Source organism: Corvus cornix, chromosome 13 (assembly GCF_000738735.6).
Source record: "Corvus cornix cornix isolate S_Up_H32 chromosome 13, ASM73873v5, whole genome shotgun sequence".
NCBI lineage: Eukaryota > Metazoa > Chordata > Aves > Passeriformes > Corvidae > Corvus > Corvus cornix.
The window spans coordinates 17,940,023-17,960,545 of record NC_046343.1 but is presented as its reverse complement, the minus strand read 5'-3'; the positions used below and the strand labels follow the sequence as shown (position 1 = coordinate 17,960,545).

Sequence of the window (20,523 nt, the reverse complement as noted above, 5' to 3'; positions counted from 1 at the left end):
TCATAACAAAGCCCAGTGTCAGCCTTGCTTCAAAAACTACATACATATTCTCTAGTCTTAGGGAAATTATTTAGCTGAACTGTACAACATATACAACCCGAAATTCTCTTATTTCTTAATACAGAAGTAAGTACTGAATTTAAGTCAAAGGTGGAACTGTGTTTTTGTTATGTCTGTGCAGCTATCTTGCACAGAGGTGCTGCAGAGGCAGTACCCAAAGCTTAGCTGGTAGAATTTATTGCCATTTATGCTGACATTGTGAGTTTACACAGACCTCATAATTCCTAGGAAATTATATACAAAAAATGCACATTAAGTCCAAGGAAAGAAGTTGATAGATGTTGTCTGTTAATGTCATCTTTGTGTATTTGCTGGATTACTTGATCCTCTGAAGACTGAGGATGAGGATTAGCTTCAAGTGTTTTAATTAAAAGAGCACTTGGTATTCAATTTAGCAGCCCAAAGTGTTGAGAGACATTTTGATAAAGAAGTTGCTAGAAGTATATTATACTGGAGTTCTCTTTTTGTGGAGAAAAAAAATGAAGGTTTTCTTGTCTGAAAGATGTAAATGGAGTAAAAAAATTGTAGAGGAAACAGGCATTTGTCTGAATGTTAATGAAAGGTTCCACCAAACTCAAAAACTCAAAACATAAAAATGGAGACGCTAAGATAAGGTACTTTTTTTTTCTGGGTTTTTGGTTTTTTTTTTTTTTTTTTGACTAATTTTTGGTGATTGACATGTCCTATGTCAAATTAGCAAGAGTTTTTTGACAGAAGGTACAAATATGCCAAGGGAAGCCAAAAATGGCGGGTGTCACATGACTGGGCTTTTAGGGTTGCTACATCTGGTTGCTGGCATGAGTATGCTTATATTGCCAGAAGAAAAGGAAACTCCAGCAAATAATTCTGCTAGCCCTACAGCAAGGGTGATCTTTGAGCTTTAAAACATTGATAAATCATGTGGAGCAGAGTGGGGAGAGAAGCAAAGGGTGGAAGTCAAGGGGAAATTGAGGGGTTTTTTCAGCTTCAGTTCTAGGAGGCTTTACCACTTTCATGCACATATGCAATGAAGCATTAAAAACTAAAACCTTGACATTTGTAGCTCAACTGACTTATGTATTCACTGCAGGAATCCATTACTTTCATGTTGCAGAAGATTTTTTTTTTAATTGAAAAATCCATGATTTAACACAAAGTTATTTCTCTGATCATTCATCTTGCTGTATTGTAGCAAGAGCTGGGCTGTGTTTAGTTAAAATGTAAAATGAAGAGCTCTTAGAATTCTCAACCTGCCTGACCTAATTAGAACCCTCCCACTGTTTGCTATAAAAGACAAACTGTATAAGACTCAGTGCCAGTGCTTTGAATGGATCTTACACACACAATGGCTGTGCTTGCTCATGCTGGCTGTTATGAGGTAAAAATTTAAGCTCATACTGAGCTGCTTAAATGGTACCACTGGGACCAGACCAAAAGCTTAACAGGATTCAGAGCCACACGTGATGTAGGGCTTGGATTTGTGTTTTGGTTTCATAGGTCAGCAGAGCCAGTGCTGCTCTCAGTCCATGTGCTCTGCAGGCACAGCAAAGGAATAAGTGCACAGTTGAACTGCAGTGATTTCCTAGGCTGGTAATTCCCTCTGTGGTTTGGCAATGCCTGAAATGCTGCTGGAAATGGAGCAGGTAAGGCTCTGGATATTTGCATTAACAGGTTGCTACCACACTTTGATTACAAAATCAAGGGAAAAGGAAACAGGAGGACGAGAGAGGGAGAGAGAGACTTAATTATGCTTTAGTCTCTGTGAATTACAGTCTGAAATGTTAATTTAATGAGTGGTCCATTTAGTCACCCACGGATGCATTATGCTTAACTGACTGTGAGCTAGACAACAATAGCATTTTTATTTAGCTGTTCCATGAAATCGTAGTGTTTCACAAAGTGAATGTGACAATAATAAAGAAATTGAAAGTATAGGTAGAACACTACAGAACTCAAGGTAAATATTTGAGGAAAAAATAGATTATATTATATAATAAAGATACAAAAACTATATATAATTTAACTTATTCTGGTGACATATTTTACAGGCTGATTGATGATTGTAGCTTGAGATTTCAGGGCTCATGCTTTTGCTATTTTCTTCCTGCTCTGAGCCTGGAAGACAAAATTTTTATTTCCACATCATGGTTTTTGTTAAGAACACAGGGAGCTCTTCCAGGCTGTGTTGGGAGGAGGAGATGTGACATCAGGTGTACTGGGAGTTCTTACCTCCATGCTGATAAACAGTTTGGTATTTTTTTGTAGATTTTTCTTCCTGATTTCAAGTTATGAATTACTGATATTTTGAAATAGAATTCTAAGGTTAATGGAAGGGAATTAAATGTCAATAGCTTGTTACAGAGGGAAAAAGGGCATCTGCATTCCATGAAGGCAGAAACTAGCTGAAGTGGTTTATTTTAATTTTTTTATATATATACACCTTTTTGTCCTTTAAATGTTAGTTGTTTGCCATAAATAAAGGTCATTTACAATATTGTATTAAATTTAGTATGATGCTATTAAATTTAGGTAGACTTTTCTGCTTTTCTTCATTGAGTACTACCAATTAAAACTCTTTTAATCAAGTCAAGTTGAAATAAATTCATCGGGGTAGATACAAGTAAGTGTGAATGTAGCTACAGTGAGTTTTGGCTGGTAGTTTTTATGCATCTACTTAAGTTCTCCTGCTAAAAAAATGCTAGGCCCAGTCTCTGCCTTTGTGGGACAGAAATGGTACAGTAACACTTTGTATACAGTATCCTGTTACCTTCAAAACTTGTATTAAAAGAAATCAAATTTGTCACCTTGTAAGCATGTAATGATACACGTAGGATGAGTACTGTAAGCAGTGCTCGTTTTCTCAAAAACAACCCTCCCCTTCTCTGTGGGATTTACCAGTTGCTTTTACATTTAACTCTGGATAAAGGCAGATTGAAAATGCTTATTTTCCACCATTCTAAAAAGAGAAATTAAGTAATTTTTAGTGAATATGTGACGGACCTATATGCAGGGTAATATGATATTTTGGTCTAATTCTGCAGTTCACTTTGTTTTTCACAAATGAAAAATCACAATAGAAAGTTCAGTTTCAATAGGCGAACTTTGGTCCAATGTTAAAATTCAGCGACACACGTGATTGCTGCAGTAACTTTTATTATTGTTTAAAGCACCATGAACCTGAAAAGAGGAGCCAGCCCTGCAGCTACGGCAGCCCGGCGCTTGTGGTGCCCCGGGACCACAGGCTCCCTCTGCTTCCCTTCTCTGTCCTGAGGCCAGAAGCGTTAGGAGTCGGCATCGCCTCTGTGTTTCTAAATGCTAGGCGCTGTTGCCAAGACACTTTGAGGCTTTGAGCCGCTGGGCGGGCTTGCTGCAGTCCCTCACAGTTTGTATCGTCCCCCTGCGCGTCCCGCCGCTCTCCCCTCCCGCCACGCGCGGGCCCCTCTTGCCCCCCGAGACTGCGCCTGCCCCTTTAAATCCCCGTCTTGGCCCCGCCCCCTCCGGCACGCCCCAGCCAATGAGTGCGCGGCGGCCGGCGGCGCGTGCGCTGGGCGCGCGCGCCGGGGCGAGGGCGCCCCCTGTCGCGCGGCGCTGAGCACGGGCGCGGAGCCTCCCTCGCGCAGCGCCGGGCGAGCCGCGGGCGCGGAGCGCGACCAGGCCTGGCCCGGCCCCGCCATGGTCGGCCGGGAGAAGGAGCTCAGGATCCGCTTCGCGCCGGGACGCTGCGAACTCGTGGAGGTGAGGGCGGCGGAGCCGGCAGTCCGCCGTGGGACGGCTGTGCCGCTGTGCAGCGCGGGGCCGGGCGGGCAGGCCCGGAGCGCTGACGCGTTCGTGACGGGGCCGGGCCTGGGGGGCCGCGGCCGCTGGAGCTGCGCCCTGAGGGGCCGCGGGTACCTGAGAACCGCAGCTGGGAGCGCCCGCGGGCTCCGAGAGTCGGGTCATTTTGTATCCGCACAGCGTCGCTGGAATGGCCACGGAGATGTTGTGCTCGGCAGCCCGCAGTGCTCGGGGGTCGCGGCTCCGGTCTCGGTGGGCCCGTGGCACAGGAAAGGGCTCGGTGATAGAGACCCCGTGCGGTGATTCCACATAGGAGAATCCTCTGGGAGGCGCGTCCCTGCCTGCTGTCCCGGGCGGTGTCGGTGGTGCCCCACAGGTGTACGTGAGCTACCGCAGCAATGAGGGTTGGGCGTGTAGGGAAAGGCAGAACAACTTCTGGCAACGCGAATGTAACTTCACTTGTCATTGCGAGCCTTTGGAAAGCCCCAGGGTTTGCCTTTTGCTTTCTGTGACTGCAGAGGATGTCAGAGCGGAGAGAGTTCGGTCTCATGCTCCCTTCCCTGTAGTGACTTGTATCTCATCCTGTTATGCTGTAAATCTGTTATACCAGTAACTTCCGGGCTTTAGTGGCCATTCCTTAAAATTGGTGGTTTGAGTTCATAATGATTTTCTAAATAAAAATATAAACCTTGAAAATCTTTATGAAAAACTTTATAAGTACTTGTTTTCTGGTTTTCAACTTGAAATGCATCACGTTTTGCTCTTTTTATAAGTTATACTGTTATTTTATGTTTCGGTAGTGTCTACAAAGTGATCTGGTGTCTCACAAATTCTATTTTTTAATCTGATAATGCTGTGGCTTGTTTATTTTTATGTGAATGAGACTTCTAAACACAATACTTTTTTATTATTCTTGGTGAATATGGACATCAGATAACATTCAATTGGATGGTTCATCATAAAGCTCAAAATTGCACAGTGATTCAGTAGTGCTGTAGACCACAGAAATGGTCCTGCAGCTGGGTGATGTCCTTTGAGGGAGCAAGGTAGCATACACAGAAAGAGTTCATCTGTGCAGGTTTTGTATCACCAGATTGTTAAAACTTCTGGCAAGAAGAGGTTCAAACTGGTAATTATTTGGTGTTGGATTTATGAGAAACATCTATCATTTGTATTGCTCTTTCAGAAACAAGTGACTGGAATCAATTAGTCTTGCAGATAACAGCAACAGCATGCAAGCTGTGCTTGGTGAAAGCTGTGTTTGTATCTAGTTCAAGCTGTACTGCTGATGTAACATCCTCTTTAAGATATGTAAAATAAACTTAGATGAATGAGGCTTAAAAACGTCAGATTTTGCAAATGATACTTTGTTTTGTGTTGGTCACTTTCTACTTACTGAAGATGTTCAGTGACGTTTTTAGAGAACCTTTCGACTCTGTTCTGCAGCAAGTGTTGGATATTTATTAGCGGGTATTTATTGGCTGTAGAAGCCCTGATCATAGGTTCTGTGACACTTTGTGCAGACTTTGCTAAGAAAAGAAGTACTGAAGAAAATAGTAGTTGCGTGTTCTTGCTTGTGCTGTTTGAGAAGCCTGGGTAGTCTTAAAAATGGTCAATCAGCTTGTGTTCTCAGGTAAAATTTAAGGATAAAAGTAACTTTTTGAAACATCACTTGCTGCAGTCTGTCATTTTCTGGCAACTGTCCAGATGTAAATTACTAATTTTCTTCCAGTACTAATGGGAATAAGCCAGCCTTCATCTGGAGGTTTAGAGTTGAGAAAAATGCATGTGCTGTGCAGGGAACTTGAAACAATTGTTTTGGGGTAGGCTGTTTCCATCGGGCCCCTCTGTATATACCCTTATGGAACAAAAGCTTTGTAACTTCAAGGGTGAAAGACAGTAATTTGGGAGTGCTGTGGCTTCCTGTGCTGCAATCAAAGAGTAATAGTCTGGTACGATGCTTAGAAATTATTGGGCTGCTGAGATTGCATAGCAGAAAGCATTCTGTGATGTACAGAATTATGGTTAAGTTGCCACAAATTGTCCTTGTGTGTAAAGTGGACAGGAAATGCAAGATTTATGGGTTCTGCACAACCAAAGTTTTTTCTGCACAGGCATGGTAAAGATATGCTTTCATTTTTGTTTTTAGCAGGCAGTTTTTGGGTTTATTCCTGGCAGATACAGACAGAAAGCATTAAAGGAAAATAAAGTTGCAGAGACAGACATGGGTCTTGTGTTTGCTGTCTTGAAAAACTGGTATGTTCTAGTGAGAGGTGGGATGAAGTTTGTGTATGCTGATGTTCGCAGCTGTCCCACGTACCGAAATGTGCAGCAGCTGAAGTACAGCTTTAGTTTGTTGTATAGATTGAGAGCTGAAATTGTCAAATCACTTCCAGATGCATTTTGTATCTTGATTTTACTTAGTATTAGACTATTGTGTTGAATAACAATGAATTACTCTTCTATTTAATAATAAAATTCAAGTCTTTAATTACTACAGTAAGTTATATTGTATTGCTGCAGGTTTTAATAGGCACAGTCTATCCAGAATTATTTGTTCTAGGATTTGGACCTTAAATGTCACATCTTTGGGGTCCATTTTCTAAAGAAGTTATTTCCCTCCTTTCAGATTGCACCAAGTTATCAGCTTTTGAATGAACTTAAAATTCTGTCTTCACTAGTGGTTTGGATTGTTGTAGAAGTAAATGAGTTTCTCACTGAAATTTTGTTTTCATTATCTTTGAATATATGGTTAAATAGCTGACTGGCTGCAGTATTGGTGTTCCCAGACGTTGGTGTTCCATGAGACACTCCAAAAGACTCAGGAGAAGCTTTTTTAATACAGTAGCCTCTGACTGTAGCCTTGCATACTTTTGAAGAAAAAACAGTGAAAAATTACACTAGAAACAAAACTTTTCCTGTTGTCATTTCCCTAGGAAGATGTTGACATTCCCAGTAGGCGAGTTTTGATCACTGGTGCTACAGGACTTCTTGGCAGAGCTGTGTTTAAAGAATTCAATGAAAATAATTGGAATGCAGTTGGCTGTGGATACAGGAGAGCTCAGCCCAGATTTGAACAAATTAATCTTCTGGACTCTATTGCAGTTCATGACATTATCCATGATTTTCAGGTAAGTTTCTGGAGTATAAAGTGGATGGGAGGGGTCCAGTAGTCAGCTGATAGTGCTGCTGAGTTCTGGAGCATGAGTGGGGCTAGTGCTTTGGCAGAACTCTGACAAAGGTGCGGCTGCGTGTTCTGCCCCACCCAGAGCAGAGGTTTGCTCTGTAGGTACAGACAGCTCTGGCCTTTGCTGTGCTCACTACAGTTAGGCTGCAGGCACAGCTGTACATGCCAGGACACTGGAAAGGAAAGGAAAAGATATGTGTGGGTTATTGACACGGTAATGTGTTAATACACAGTTCTGGGGAAGTGGAGGAGTATTTGAATACAGCAGCAGTAACTCGGTGTAGTGTGCAGTGTTCACTGCTTTTTCAGTCTAAGTGCCAAGAGGTATATGTAAAACCTGAAATACATTATACAGGGTGCTATTCTATAAAATAATCTTAAATGTCATCTTAATAATCTGCATATGTCAAATAAGCCATGTGTAAATAGCTTACCTAAAAATTTTTAGTACCCTTGTGTGTGTGAGAGATATGTCTTATATTAATATATATTTTACTATACAGAGTTAAAAAGAAAAAAACCCCACAACTTCAAGCTTGCTGTAAAATCAAAGCTACTGAAGACCATAATTGCACAATTAATGATAAATGGTTTTGGTATCTTGTAACAGCATGTCTGTATTGTAAAAAAATACTAAGGAAAAGGTGTGCCTCAGAATGCTGTAATTAAAAATAACAATGCTATTTTTTATTACTTAGTTTTGCCTGAGGGGTGTCATCGCTAGAGTTAGGGTGTAACTGCCATCTCTTGACATGTGGGTTGTTTAAAATTAGTCTTTAATTTCCAGCCTCATGTTATAGTGCACTGTGCTGCTGAGAGAAGGCCAGATATTGTAGAAAGTCAACCAGATGCTGCTTCTCAGCTCAATGTGGCTGCTTCAGCGAACTTAGCAAAAGAGGCAGGTAAGGAGACCATCTCATGGATTTGGTGTCTTGTTGAAGTCCTGCATCTGTTTATACAGGGACATCAATACAAGTAGTGTAAGTGTGAATGTCACTTCTGCCCTCAGTGTGCTGTTGATCTGTTTTCAATATGAGTAGCGTGCGCAACTCTGTGAAGGATCAGGGAACAGACAAAGCAGCGGGAATTAATGTGATGGAAGATGAGATCCTTGGGAGATTGGTTTAAGGGTCTATTGATGTTTCAAAGAAGGCATAAATTAATATAAACTATCTATAAACATTTTCTTCCTAGCTGGAGTTGGAGCATTTCTGATCTACATTAGTACAGACTATGTATTTGATGGAACAAGCCCTCCATATAAAGAGACTGATGTACCAAATCCCCTGAATTTATATGGTAAAACCAAATTGGAAGGTGAAAAAGCAGTTCTGGAAAACAATGAAGGTAAGACACTCAACCATTTTTAATACAGGCTTTCTATTTTTATATTAGCTTAGTAGACTCTTAAGTCAATGGTGAAGTTGAAAAACAATGGAAATGAGTTTCAGAGAAGAGTATGATTAGGAGTTGGTCTCCTTGCTCATGAGCAATTCCTCTTGCTTATATCTTAACTAAAGCTTTTATTTCTTACCTGTTCTGATCTTCATTAATGTTATTTGTCTGTCCCTGATGGACATTTGTAAGCCTTTGTCTATTGTGAATCTGCTGTTCCTAAGGAAAGGTAAAATACTTCATTCAATATATAGCTGCAGTTATTTAGGGAGATGTATTGCAAGTGTTCTCAATGTATGTTTACTTAAAGGGAAAACCAGACTTGTGATTCAGTAATAATACAGCTCAAATCAACATGGAGTCTTGTTACTCTTTGGGTTTTGCTCTATTACATATGCCAACAGGCCACCCATTTTGGTTTTAGTCACGTGCACACGTCAGATTACTGCTTGTAACACTTTCTAAAAGGTTAATAACATATTATGGTTTTAAACAACAGGATTTTTAAAATTTGTTTAAGTCTTTTCTTAATGAAAATTTGGCATTCAAAATAAACAAACATAATTTTAAAAATTCTTCTTAAGGGAAAACAGTATGTTCCCTTTAATTTAAGATTTATTTCTTGTATAAAAGAGAGATTTGGCTGTTTCTAGTTAGTGCACTGTCAGTATCCAGTCACAGATTATAAGGACAGAAGCACTTGTATTTTATCAAAAATTCTGAAGAAAATAATCTCAGTGCACACGCAGAAGAGGCTTCTGATATGTCAGTATGATACTGACACTGTGCTTCTGTGCTTCCCAACCAGAGAACCAAGCTATTGATAAATTAGTGTGATGATCTTCCGGTAAGTAAATATATGCTATGTATGATGGATTTGTCATTACTAGTAAGAAAAAAACTTTGTCAAAAAACACTTTGATAGGAAAAGTCTTATTTAAGTAAAAATAAATTTAAATGACAAGTTACTCACTCCACCTCTACATTAAATACCATCTCCAAATTTGACTGTGATGCTGTTTGCTCCCTCTTCTAGATTGGTAACGAAGATAAGACTTTACCAAATCCGAGAACTTGTGGGTATCTTGCTAGACCCTTCCCCCAACTCAACACTGCAGCTTGGTTTTGTAAACTTTCGGAGCAGGATCTGTCAGGCAGCACTGGATTGCAGCAGTGGTATTATTAGCAGGAGGAGTGCCGAGGTGGTGCTGAGTAAAGTGTTTGAAAATATGAGTTCTCTTGATTCATACAAATATAAGTATTTTCCATGTACTGGTGTTCCAACCAGTAATTTGCTGATATGGTGTAGGTAAAATTCTGTTGGTCAAATCTGTAGTTGTGTGAAGAACTGCCCTGTCCATTTCTGTTGTACAATGCAAAAATCTCCAGTAAGTGGGTTTAACAATTTTTCACAAAGATACTTTACTTTGGTTAGAAGGGGATACATGCTTATAAATATATATATGTATAGTAATGCTTATAAAACTACAAAGTGTCAGGAGGTTCTCAGGAGGTTATTCATGAGGCTGATCCTCTTTACGTCCCAGAGAGCTGAGAACAAAAGGAAGGCAATTGTCTTCTCAAAGAATGAATACTTCTAAAGCAATTAAAAAAGAGATGTTTCAACCAGTATTTAAAGAGAGGAAGAACATACCTGCTGAGTGACCAAATAAATGCTTCTAGAGCAGCAGGCAATCAGTGTCATGTTGGGTTTTCTATTTGTTTTTCCTGTCTAAGTACTTACTCTGGTTTACTTTTCTGTGAGAACAATTTTCGTGTTAGCTCTTTCTGTTTGTCTTGCCAATAACTATAGCATTTTTCTCCAAATATATTAAGAATTGCAACATTTTGATGACTTCAGCTTCTAATTTCAGGTCTGACTTTTTTGTTTTCTCTTTCAGCAAAACTATCTATTACTTTTAAGTAATTTGTCATAGCCTTGGATTTCTCTTCAGAGGCTTTTCGAGTCTTCATGACAGAGATAGACTACTATGATGTATTCCATCATGAAATATGCTTCTCTTTGCATTTTGTTAATTTAATTTCTCAAATCACTGTCCTGGAATCTAACATTATTTACTATTGTGTTCTGCGAACCTATTCCTTATTTGTCAAGCTTTTTATTTATTTCAAGGTTCATGTCTTTTTTTCTGGTAAATAATATCCTCCTTTATACAGGAGGTTTCTGCATGATGGGTGAAAAATCTTTGTAATTGATGGCTGAATTGATGACTTGTGATTGGTGAGAATTTGTCTCCTTGCTCTTACCCAGTGAGGATGGGGAGTGCTGGAGTAACTGCACAGAGCAGTCGGGTTTTTTAATTTTTAATTTTTGTTCTAATCCAAACAGGCATTTTTATGCTGCTAATGAAAGCTTCTTAACTTTCTGGAAATCAATGGCATAAGTGAAAATAAATGCATATAATCGTGGTGTTTATAAACTGGTTTTGATATAAATTAAAATTATATTCTGAGAGCCAACATACTACTTGCATTTTATTTGTGATTTGTAGATGCTTAATATGATCAACATATTTCTTAATGCTTCCAAACCACTTTTTGGATTATGCTGCAGCCTTTGTACCCACCCATGAACTAAAATATTCTTTCTTTTAGAAACCGCAGTACTTAGGATTCCTGTCTTGTATGGAGAGGTGGAAAGACTGGAGGAGAGTGCTGTGACGGTTATGTTTGATAAAGTGCAGTTCAGTAATAAATCTGCCAACATGGACCACTGGCAACAGAGATTTCCTACCAATGTCAAGGATGTAGCAGCTGTTTGCAGACAACTAGCAGAGAAGAGAATGCTGGTAAGAGCAAGAAATGAGCCTCTGCAAGGTGAAAACAGTTTGAGTTCTTAGCTTTGCTTCTGAACAACTGAGAACTGCACATCACCTGGACTACTTGCATTTCTGGAATGCTGGGAGGGAGGAAAGAACTGGCTGTAATACTGCAGGATCTTTACATGACTATGGGGGTATTGTGGTCTTTGAAACAAAAGTGATTGAAGGGATGGGACAGAACCTTCTGAAAATTGCTTGGTGTCTTCTGGTATAGAGGAGAGAATTAGAAATGCCTAACTTTTTCTGATACGCCTTTTACAAATTGCTAGTTTGAACTAAAAAAAGCCATGGTGGTTGAATGTAATTCTCAAAGATGCCCTTGGTTTATTGTATTAAGAACACTGAAGTGGCAAAACAAAGCCATGGGACCGAATTACTTCTTTGCATTTGTTCACCAGAGCATCTTCAGATTACCATCTTTGCAAGGTTACAGAATCAAACAGGAAACAGCCACCTTTATTTTTTCACATGGTAACTTTGAGAATATGGACCGTGGACATGGTGCAGTCGGTTTGATTGGACTTGTACAGGGGTTGCAGTTTAACATTCAGAATGTGTGTGATGCCTTTTGCCTTTTTTAAGTGAACAGCTGAGTTCCTCCTCCCCAGCTCTTTGACCTTGCTCAGTTGGTGAGCAGCTCCTTTCCCTCCTCTTCATTCTACAGAACATAAGCTGTTGGTGAAAAGTCAGGTCAAATAGAAGTAACACGAATTTCCAGTCTCAGTCCCTGGTCAGGTGCTCTCTGAAAGGGTACAGACGTTTCTAGAACACCACTGAGGTGCTGTAAGGTGCCTTTCGGGATAGGGTCTTGCTGGATGATAGTGCTGCACAGTTCTTGCACAGGAATTAGCCTGAGGGCCAGGTGGCTGCTTCCTTTCATCTGTGTTTCCTGTTTCTTCTTTAGGACCCATCAATAAAAGGAACATTTCACTGGTCTGGCAATGAACAGATGACTAAGTATGAGATGGCATGTGCAATTGCAGATGCTTTCAACCTTCCCAGCAGCCACTTGAGGCCAGTAAGTGATATGTTGTTGGACCTGTAGGCAGACAGATGTGCTTGGGCATTGCAAGTAGCAGGTCTCCCACTGGCTGTACAAGTGATCTTCCTCTTCAGGATGGGCTGTGCATGTCCAGCACAGCTGGATGTGCTGGTATCAAGCATGGGGAATTGACACACAGTGTCACAGGGGGCTGGCTGGTATCAAGCTCAGGAGAACAACAGCTATTTGACCTGCTGAATTAGAAAAATTAGTCAGTCAGTCAGTCTCCAGTTTCCCAGTCTGTAGTGTAATGGTATTTCTGCTGAACTGTTCCCCTGAGTCACAAGCAAATCCATACTTTTTTGTTACAGATTTATAGAACATTAACTTGAAGGTAGGGCTCTGTAAAAACTATGCAATGTCCAGATTTATTTCTGAATACATGCACTTAAGAACTACTAATTATTTTTGTTTTGTTTAAAACATGTCTCCTGCAGTTTTATTGACATTTGAGACTACTCTTAAAGACATAGTGATAATGTTGTGGGAATACAACATGTCAGTAAGATGTTATCTATGTACAAAATAAATTCCAAGAATTCAGAATTGGTGAACGCTGGAACTGAAATGTGATTTGGAAGATGGCAAGAAAAACAATGGAGAACACTTAGTCTGAATTTTTTCTGCCCAGCTCTATTTCTCTTCAAGTATATTGATCAAGACGTGGTTCCATTAACATTCTGGAGCATTCCTTACCTTGTGACAATAACGATAGAGTGAAAATATGAATGAAATGTAGAAAAACACAAACAGTAGCAGTAATTGAGTAAGAAAAATTTGCCTTAAGACACTTCACCTGGCCTGACATGTTGAAATAAAGTTAACTACAAAACAAGCAAATAGCAAAAAAATCCCAATCAAAAAAAACCCCACAAAATAGTTGGAAGGGAGGAGGGGAACATGCCTATATAGAAAACTGTGAAGAAAAAGTTCTAATGTATATATACAAGTATTCTGTCTCTTCTCATTACTTATTGGTGTGGGGGTTTTTTTATCTTCTGTTTTCAGATTACTGATAGTCCAGTTGTGGGCGCTCTTCGTCCGAAGAATGCTCAGCTGGACTGCTCCAAGTTGGAGATGCTGGGGATAGGTCAGAGAACGCCATTTCGAGCTGGGATCAGAGAATCACTTTGGCCTTTCCTTGTTGACAAGAGATGGAGACAGACAGTCTTCCATTAGTTTGTAACTTTTTTAGTAAAGTATGGTATGTGGCACTTTTTTAAAAGAAAAAATAGTTTTGTATGAGTGTTCTTAAATTGTGGCATTTATGAGCTTTCATTTAATTGGGTAAACAAATGGTCTTGCACTAGTGAAATTTAGCCTAAAAAAAGTTCAGTGACAAAAACTGAGCCTATGTGATGTCATGGATTTTTCCTTCCATTTGTACCAGTCTTAACTTAATATCTGTTCTTGGTGGGTTGAGATTCTTAGTAATCAGTACTGTGTGATGCTAAGAATGACTCAGATCGCTTGCTCACTTACTTTTGGCTGAAATATGTTGTTGATGCTTAAGGTCTGTGCCATTGTTGTATATACCATTTCTCCATTAAAGACATGGTCAGTTACTTTATTGCCAAAAACCTGAGTTTTTTGTTTTTAACTTCTGAAAGTGGTGTTCTTAGAGAGTTAAGCTGAAGTAGGAATCCTTAAATGTTTGTTTTGCTCTGATCAAAATGTTTTTTAAAAAAGTGAAACTTTATTTTTGCAATTATCAAGTGTACTTTTTATGCTTGAAATATTTTCAGAATGTTCTGTAAATTGAATGCCTGCAGCTTTGTATTTGTACAGTACGTTGTATGCATTTGTTTTCATGGTGACTTATAAAAGCTAGGGGAGGGTGGGGACGATGGGCAACCAATAGTTTTGACCAGGGGGTTTTTTGGGTGGGGAATTGGAGGATTTTTTTAATTATTTTTTTTTCTTTTTGACTGGGTGGTTGTTTCTTTTTTGTATGAAAGCACAAAATATCTTCATCTTTCCCTTTTTGGGGACAGCATTTCCAGCTGGCTAAATTAATGGAAGATGTTTGTTAGTCAGTACATGGGAGATGGAGAGGAAAGGTGTTTAAGAATTTGTAGCACTGTAGCGGCTTTTGCACAGACCGTTGGACCTGGCACTGCTGCGGCTTGTCCTGGAACAGCAAAGTGTGTGTGGTGAAGGTTTGCAGCATAATAATGGAACTGCAATAGTCTAATATAAGACAGTCTTTAGTCTGCTTAAGTCTAGTCTTAAAGCTGGACTCAATAGCCAGATAATATGGAGCAAGAACATTGTTAAGCTTTGTTTCCTTTTGAAGTTGCAGAATCAACAATATAAATGTTCTGATATTGCTAGCAGATTATTAGTAAAGCTAGTAAAGGTGCAATTGGATGGTCATTTATTTTTCATTTATTTTTATTGAAATGAAGGGGAAAGGAAAGATGTGCAGATTTTTTTTTTAATTGTGTGGGGGAGACACACACAAAAATAGACCAGCTGAAGGTCTTGTAAGGGTCAGCTTTACGTTCAGTCATTTCATTTCAACTGGCATACGCTAAGCATTCTTAATCCAAATTTGTTTTTATTCTGAAGTCCTGATACACACATGGTAACCTATCTCCAAAATGACAATAAATATACAGTGCCAGCATGAGAAACAGTTGTTGATTCTTTCTTTACCATCAGGATTTATCTGAATCATAAATGTTTGCAATTCTTGAAATCTCTGTGCCCTTTCAGTGTTAGGGTTTTTTTCTCTGATTCAAGACTTATTTCCAGAGTTAGATTAGGTTGGATCAGTTTCTCTGTCAGTGTCACTGCCTTGGAGATGTGATAAATGTACACACAAAAGATACAGAAGGCATTGAAAATATGAGCCTGTAATGTCCTGGGCCTCAGGGCTGGATCAGGAACATTCTATGTTCCTTCCCCTTGCAGGGAGCAGTTTGACCAGAAAGGAAAAAAGGATGACTTTTCTCCCAAAGGTAAAGGACTTAACTGAGATGAGATAGGTATTTTACTGGGAGGACAAAATCGAAATATTTGAACTTTTTTTTTCCCCACCGAGCAGATAAGTTCCACTGTCCAGTTACAGCCTGTCAGAGGGGTTCCATATCCTCAGCATCCCCCTTGGAGACTGCAGTCTTGAGGCACTTTGCTACTGGACAGACACCTTGGCTGACATTTCCCTCCTTTGGTTTTAGAAATCTAAGACAGCACCAATAAATACTGCAAGAGGCAGTGGAACTGTCATTTTCCAGTCACTTTAAAAATGTGTTGCTGTTGAAAGAACTTGCCATACTCTTCCCTTTTTGTCTCTGGCTTTGTTTCTGGCTCTGTGGCACTGGAGGTGTTTGTATTCATCAACAAGGGCCCAGGAACCTTTTAGGGTCAAAACCATTGTGATTGCATGAGATACAGTCTTGGTGTTGGGAGGAAAGAGAGGCCTCTTTTTACAGAAGCAGTGCCAATTTCTGCCAGGTTAGTGATGGAAGTATGGCAATACACAGTCCTGCGTGAGACCTCATTTGAGGGTTATCGGAGGTTTATATTCATTTATTCATTGCTATCTGTCAGCAGTGGGCATAGAGGAGGAAAAGTCACTGGTTTTAAAGTCTCATTTTCTGTTCAGGCTGCAACGATGCTGTAGAAGCTCAGCAGAGAAGGGGCTAATGTGTGTTTCAAACACCGATAGCTGGATGGCTGCAGAGTCAGCCAAGGACTGTTGGTGTCTGGTGAAGGGGCCATACAGGGGTGGGTTGAACAGCACTTTTCTGGGACAAATGTCCTTGTTCTGGCTGCTGGACATATACACAACACATACAGCACAAGCACAGGAATGTGGTCCAGAAGTGGGCATACATTTTTTTAAAAAGACCCCAAAGCTTTCTAACCCATTTCCAGAAAGGTCTGGAAGAATGGACTGTGTGGCAGTGCAAGTGGCTGCAGCCGCCCTGGCCCCTGAAGATCCAACAGACACCAAACTGTTGTGGTCAGGCCCTGAGGTTTAATGCCTCATTCTTATTTAGGGTGAGAGCCCATAATCCCCCAGTTCTGCAGTTTACATATTGTATGATTGGTTCATGTTTTCCCCTTCCTGTTTAATGTATAAGTTTGTTAATATTTATTTCCCCTAAGTTAATATGCATTAATTCTAGAAAGTTCTGTTGTACTCGACACCCCATTGGTTCCTTCCCTAAGTCCCTCCTTGGTGTTATTTCCATTGGTTCCCTTAGCCTCAACCCCACCTCCTGTCAAGTATCCAATTGGCTGTATCCCTTATCCCTGCCTTTCCTATCCCTACTATAAAATCCCTGGACACACTCAGATCTTTGCCTCGCCATCTCCTCCCCACATCATTTCACCTAAATAAACCTTCTGCATGGAACTTACACGGAGTCCCCGTTGTCTCTTCTTCGCGTCCGCCTGCATGCCTTCACACACAGCTCACAGATGGCTCCCTCGGGTGAGGAGCTCATCCCCTCCTGCGTCCTCTCTTTTTGTGTGGACCGCCTAGGACCAGTCGGGTTGCCGCTAAGACCTCTGGGCTCTCTTCGAGCTAGCACGCTAAACCTGACAGGACTGCATGACAACTAATTTGCATGGAAAGTGATAAACTCATCTCCAGGGCAGGGAAAACTTACCTAGAGAAAGGTACCCCCACCAAGCTCAGAACCCTGGGCACCCCATCAACTGGGTCAGCTCTGAAGCCAGGACTGGTGATCTCTTCTCCCTTTCTTCCTCTCTCCTCCTCTCTCTCCCTTCCCTTTCACTCTACTCCTTTATGTAAAACCCCCTGCTATGTGCTTATGTAGGAGGTTAGGGATTAACTGGTATCAATTTCCATGCCAAGCGTGTAATTCACTAATAAAACCTTGTAAGCTTTTGCAGACCCTCTGACTTTTGTTGTTCTTTGCAACCACAAGTGAATCATTTGAGGAAATTTCTTGGTTGTTTTGGGAAGCCCAAGTGTAAGAAGTGTTTGCTTTTCAGTAGAAACTGTGGAAGTGCCAGTGAGGTAATCTCCAAGGACTTTCGTGCAGAGCAGGACTTCGAAGCCCATTAGATTTATAAAACAAATTGTTGCCAGTTTTTCATTGTTTTGAGGTTTTTGTTTGTTTTTGCTTTTAAGGTTTAAACTGCCTCCTTGCATTCTAAATTTCCAATTTGCTAAGGATTTTGCAAACAAAAAAGAAAAAAGTAAATGTATTAAGTGACATACCTGGATTCTGGAGTTCTAGATTCTCTTAAATTCCAAACTTTAATATTTGTTCTGTAAAAACTGAAAGAAAAATTGTCACAGCTCTACATGTCCATTTTGCTTTAGTACTCTGGGATTCATGGTTTATGGGGTAAAAATGAAACAGGAAAATCAGATGATGCTTGAAATCCTTTTGGTTATTAAGAGCCACATTTTTTGGAATTTTACATTAAAATCTCTAGGAAAACCTAATTTCAGCTCAAACCAGTCTTTTAGTGTCTCTCACTTCCTACTCTATTGTCATGGTTTAGCATAGTTTGGGTTTTTAGTTAAAGAGGGCTCCATCAGTCCCAGAAGTGATTCTTTGCAAAGAGGTGCTTACAGCTTCCTCCAGACCCAACAGAACCAATCAACTGGCTAGTTTGAATATTGGCAACTTTTTTTAAGCCACTTAAGAAGCTTGACACGCCTCTGTGATCCACATTTAAGAACGAACAAAGCCGGGAAAGCTCTCTTGTTTCCAGCTTTTGGACAGGTGCCTGGGGGCCCGCAGCGCAGCCCAGCGGGGCCGGGCTGGGCCCTGCTCGGCGCGGTTTGGCTGAGATCTCAGCTGCTTCTGCTTGCTGGACACCCGGTGCAGCCCCCTCAGTGCAAGCCGGGCCGGCCGGGAGACAGCCACCCCGGAGCCCCCGCAGCCCTGCTCCACGCAGGCAGCCCCATGGTGCGGCCAGGCCAGCCCTCACCCAGTGCGGCCGAAATTCATCTGAGGCCGCTGCCCGGCAAAGATCATGTGCCCAATAACGGTAAGTGAATTCCAGCTGTGGGGCCTGGGTGCGATTAACCCTTTTACTGCTGTAAGTTTTCTCCAGAACAGATGAAGCCTGCAGACATCAATCCTCTCCCAAGTCAAAAGAAAAGGAAGGGTGAAGGCACGTGAAGAAAACACCATAAAGACACCAAAGTCAGTGAAGAAGGAAGAGCTGAAACCCTGAGAGAGGAGAAAGAGGAGATGCTTCAAAGCCTAGAAGCTGAAATTCTGTTGTAAAGCTATGGTGATGGACTATGATACATCAGAGTACCCATTGTAATTCCATGAAGCATGGAGGGTGGAGCATTCAAACCGCAATTGTGAGCAAAAGTACCTGTGCTGAAACAAGCAAATGTTGAAGTAGCTGTAATCTGATGATAAGCTTGAACAGAGGGAGATGAAAGTGATGAAGACCCTTGCTCCCAGGGGAGGAGGAGGGCCTCTGTTCCTGGAGCTGAAGATGATCCCAGAGATAGGTGAAGAGAACCTTTGTTTCTGAACAGCTCAACCTTAAAATGGTACCCCAGTAGCTCCAGACTGGACCCTTGAAAGCAGTTGTGGAGAAAGCTGTAAATCGGGGGAAGGGACTCTCACATGCGGGCAGAGAACCAACCACGGTGGCTGTCTCGTTGTGACATTGAAGCCATGAGAGAACCTCTTGTGGAGATGTCTCCATAGCATGAGGAAGAGAGACTCCTCTTCTAAGTGAACTGAAAAAGATTATTATAGTGGTGGTAAACTGATTGAAAATCTTAAGGGTTGTCTGTTACAGTGCAGATACTGTAACATGCATATATCAAACCAGGCGTCCCGTGGAATGGAAATATATATGGACAGACAAATTCTTGATAGCTGTTTCAGAGGTGTTTATTTCTCCAGCCGCATGGCCGGGGCTCTGCCGAGGAACTGTTCCAGTCACGGGACCAAGGGTCCTTCTGCCCGCGCAGGGAACACAAACCAACCAATGGGAACGAGGCTGAGCAGGGGCAGGGAAACCCCGTGTCTGTGCCCTCAGGGCCCCTCTCCCAGGGCTACACGGCGGGGGAGGAGACCCCAACACCTCACCTGTTTTATTTTAATAAAAGGAGAATGAAAACAACTGGATAAACATAACAAGAACAGTTTCAAAACAAAACAAGCCACCCTCCTGAGTCTTTAAATGTCCAAACAGATTCTGTGGAACATCTTAGGGCTGACAGAAGGGAGACAGAACTCTCTGAACATGCTTTGTGGGGAAACTGAGGCAGGAGAGGGTTTAATTTCTTCCCTCCCCCTTTTCATCCCCCACTCGGCATCGGAAAGGGATTTTTGGGGAAACAGTTGGCAAAAGCATGGTTTTGTGAGGGAAACCATGGATGAAAAAACGGATTGGGAATACACTGGGGGTAGTAAGACATAGGGCAAAAGGGAAAGGTGGGATTAGGAAAGGGAGACTGTAGGGGGGGCTTACAATGGAGATATTGTCTAACATGACTACGATTTTTTGCATATATACTGCCTTTTACAGGAACACCATCAGGCCCAGTGACCTGCGATGCTTGTAACCCTTTTCTACCTTGTATAATTTTGAATTCCACCACCTCTCCATCTCCCAAGCTTGGGATGCATTTTTCAGGGTTATTCTTTTTAATAGCAGTTCTATGCACGAATATGTCTTGCTGGTTGTCACACCTTGTTATAAAACCATAATTTTGCTTAATTTTATACCATTTTACTATCCCTAAGATCTTAGCTACTATGATTTTTTCCTTTTTTCGAGTGGCTGCTGTTTTCTGTCTCGCTGCGTCTTTGCTCTCTCTTTCGGTCGCTCCCGTGTTGGAATTGTCGGGGCTGCTGGTGCCTGCGCGCTCTTCCCGGGGTCGCATTCAGGGCTGCGCGGGCCGGGCCGGGCCGCGCCGCTCAGTTCTCCGTGCGTCGCCTCCTCTGGTCGCAGCTTCGCTGCCGCTGCCAGGCGCTGCATCTCGGCCGGGCCCCCGAGCAACGACCCCCCCGCGCCCTGCTCCAGCGCGCCTTTCAGCTGGGTGCGGCTCCGTTCCACCACCGCCAGCCGCCGCCCGCGCGCCACCCCTCTCGGTCGGGCATTCACGGGGCTCGCTCCACCACGCGCTGTGTGGGGCCAGGCGGGCACTGCTGGGTCCCGCTGCTCCCGCCGTGCCTCGCTCCGCCACCGACACTGCAGCTCGCGTGGCTCCGCCCACGCGCAGGAACTGCCTCGCTGCTGCTCGCAGAGCACTCGGTGCACATGGCCTGGGCCGC

The 20,523-nt window shown here is 41.9% G+C and overlaps 1 protein-coding gene across 2 annotated transcripts; it reads left to right on the top strand.

Moving 5' to 3' along the window:
- The first annotated feature begins 1,587 nt into the window (after positions 1 to 1,587).
- Positions 1,588 to 16,650, top strand: MAT2B (methionine adenosyltransferase 2B). 2 transcript variants are annotated; one of them, XM_010406245.4, is made up of 7 exons: positions 1,588 to 1,682; positions 6,750 to 6,944; positions 7,788 to 7,902; positions 8,195 to 8,347; positions 11,012 to 11,205; positions 12,143 to 12,256; positions 13,289 to 16,650. In XM_010406245.4, exons 1-7 carry the CDS (start codon positions 1,653 to 1,655, stop codon positions 13,457 to 13,459), a joined length of 972 nt encoding a protein of 323 aa, XP_010404547.2. In that variant the 5' UTR covers positions 1,588 to 1,652; the 3' UTR covers positions 13,460 to 16,650. The 2 variants fall into 2 exon arrangements, with proteins under 2 accessions (XP_010404547.2, XP_039415455.1); XM_039559521.1 differs by lacking the exon at positions 1,588 to 1,682 and adding an exon at positions 3,612 to 3,774.
- The last annotated feature ends 3,873 nt before the right edge of the window (positions 16,651 to 20,523 follow it).

Coding starts and splice junctions, on each gene's coding strand:
- MAT2B (XM_039559521.1), top strand. CDS start 3,712: ATGGTCGGCCGGGAGAAGGAGCTCAGGATCCGCTTCGCGCCGGGACGC. Junction 7,903..8,194: donor GAACTTAGCAAAAGAGGCAG/GTAAGGAGACCA, acceptor TTTTCTTCCTAG/CTGGAGTTGGAGCATTTCTG. Junction 8,348..11,011: donor AGTTCTGGAAAACAATGAAG/GTAAGACACTCA, acceptor TCTTTCTTTTAG/AAACCGCAGTACTTAGGATT.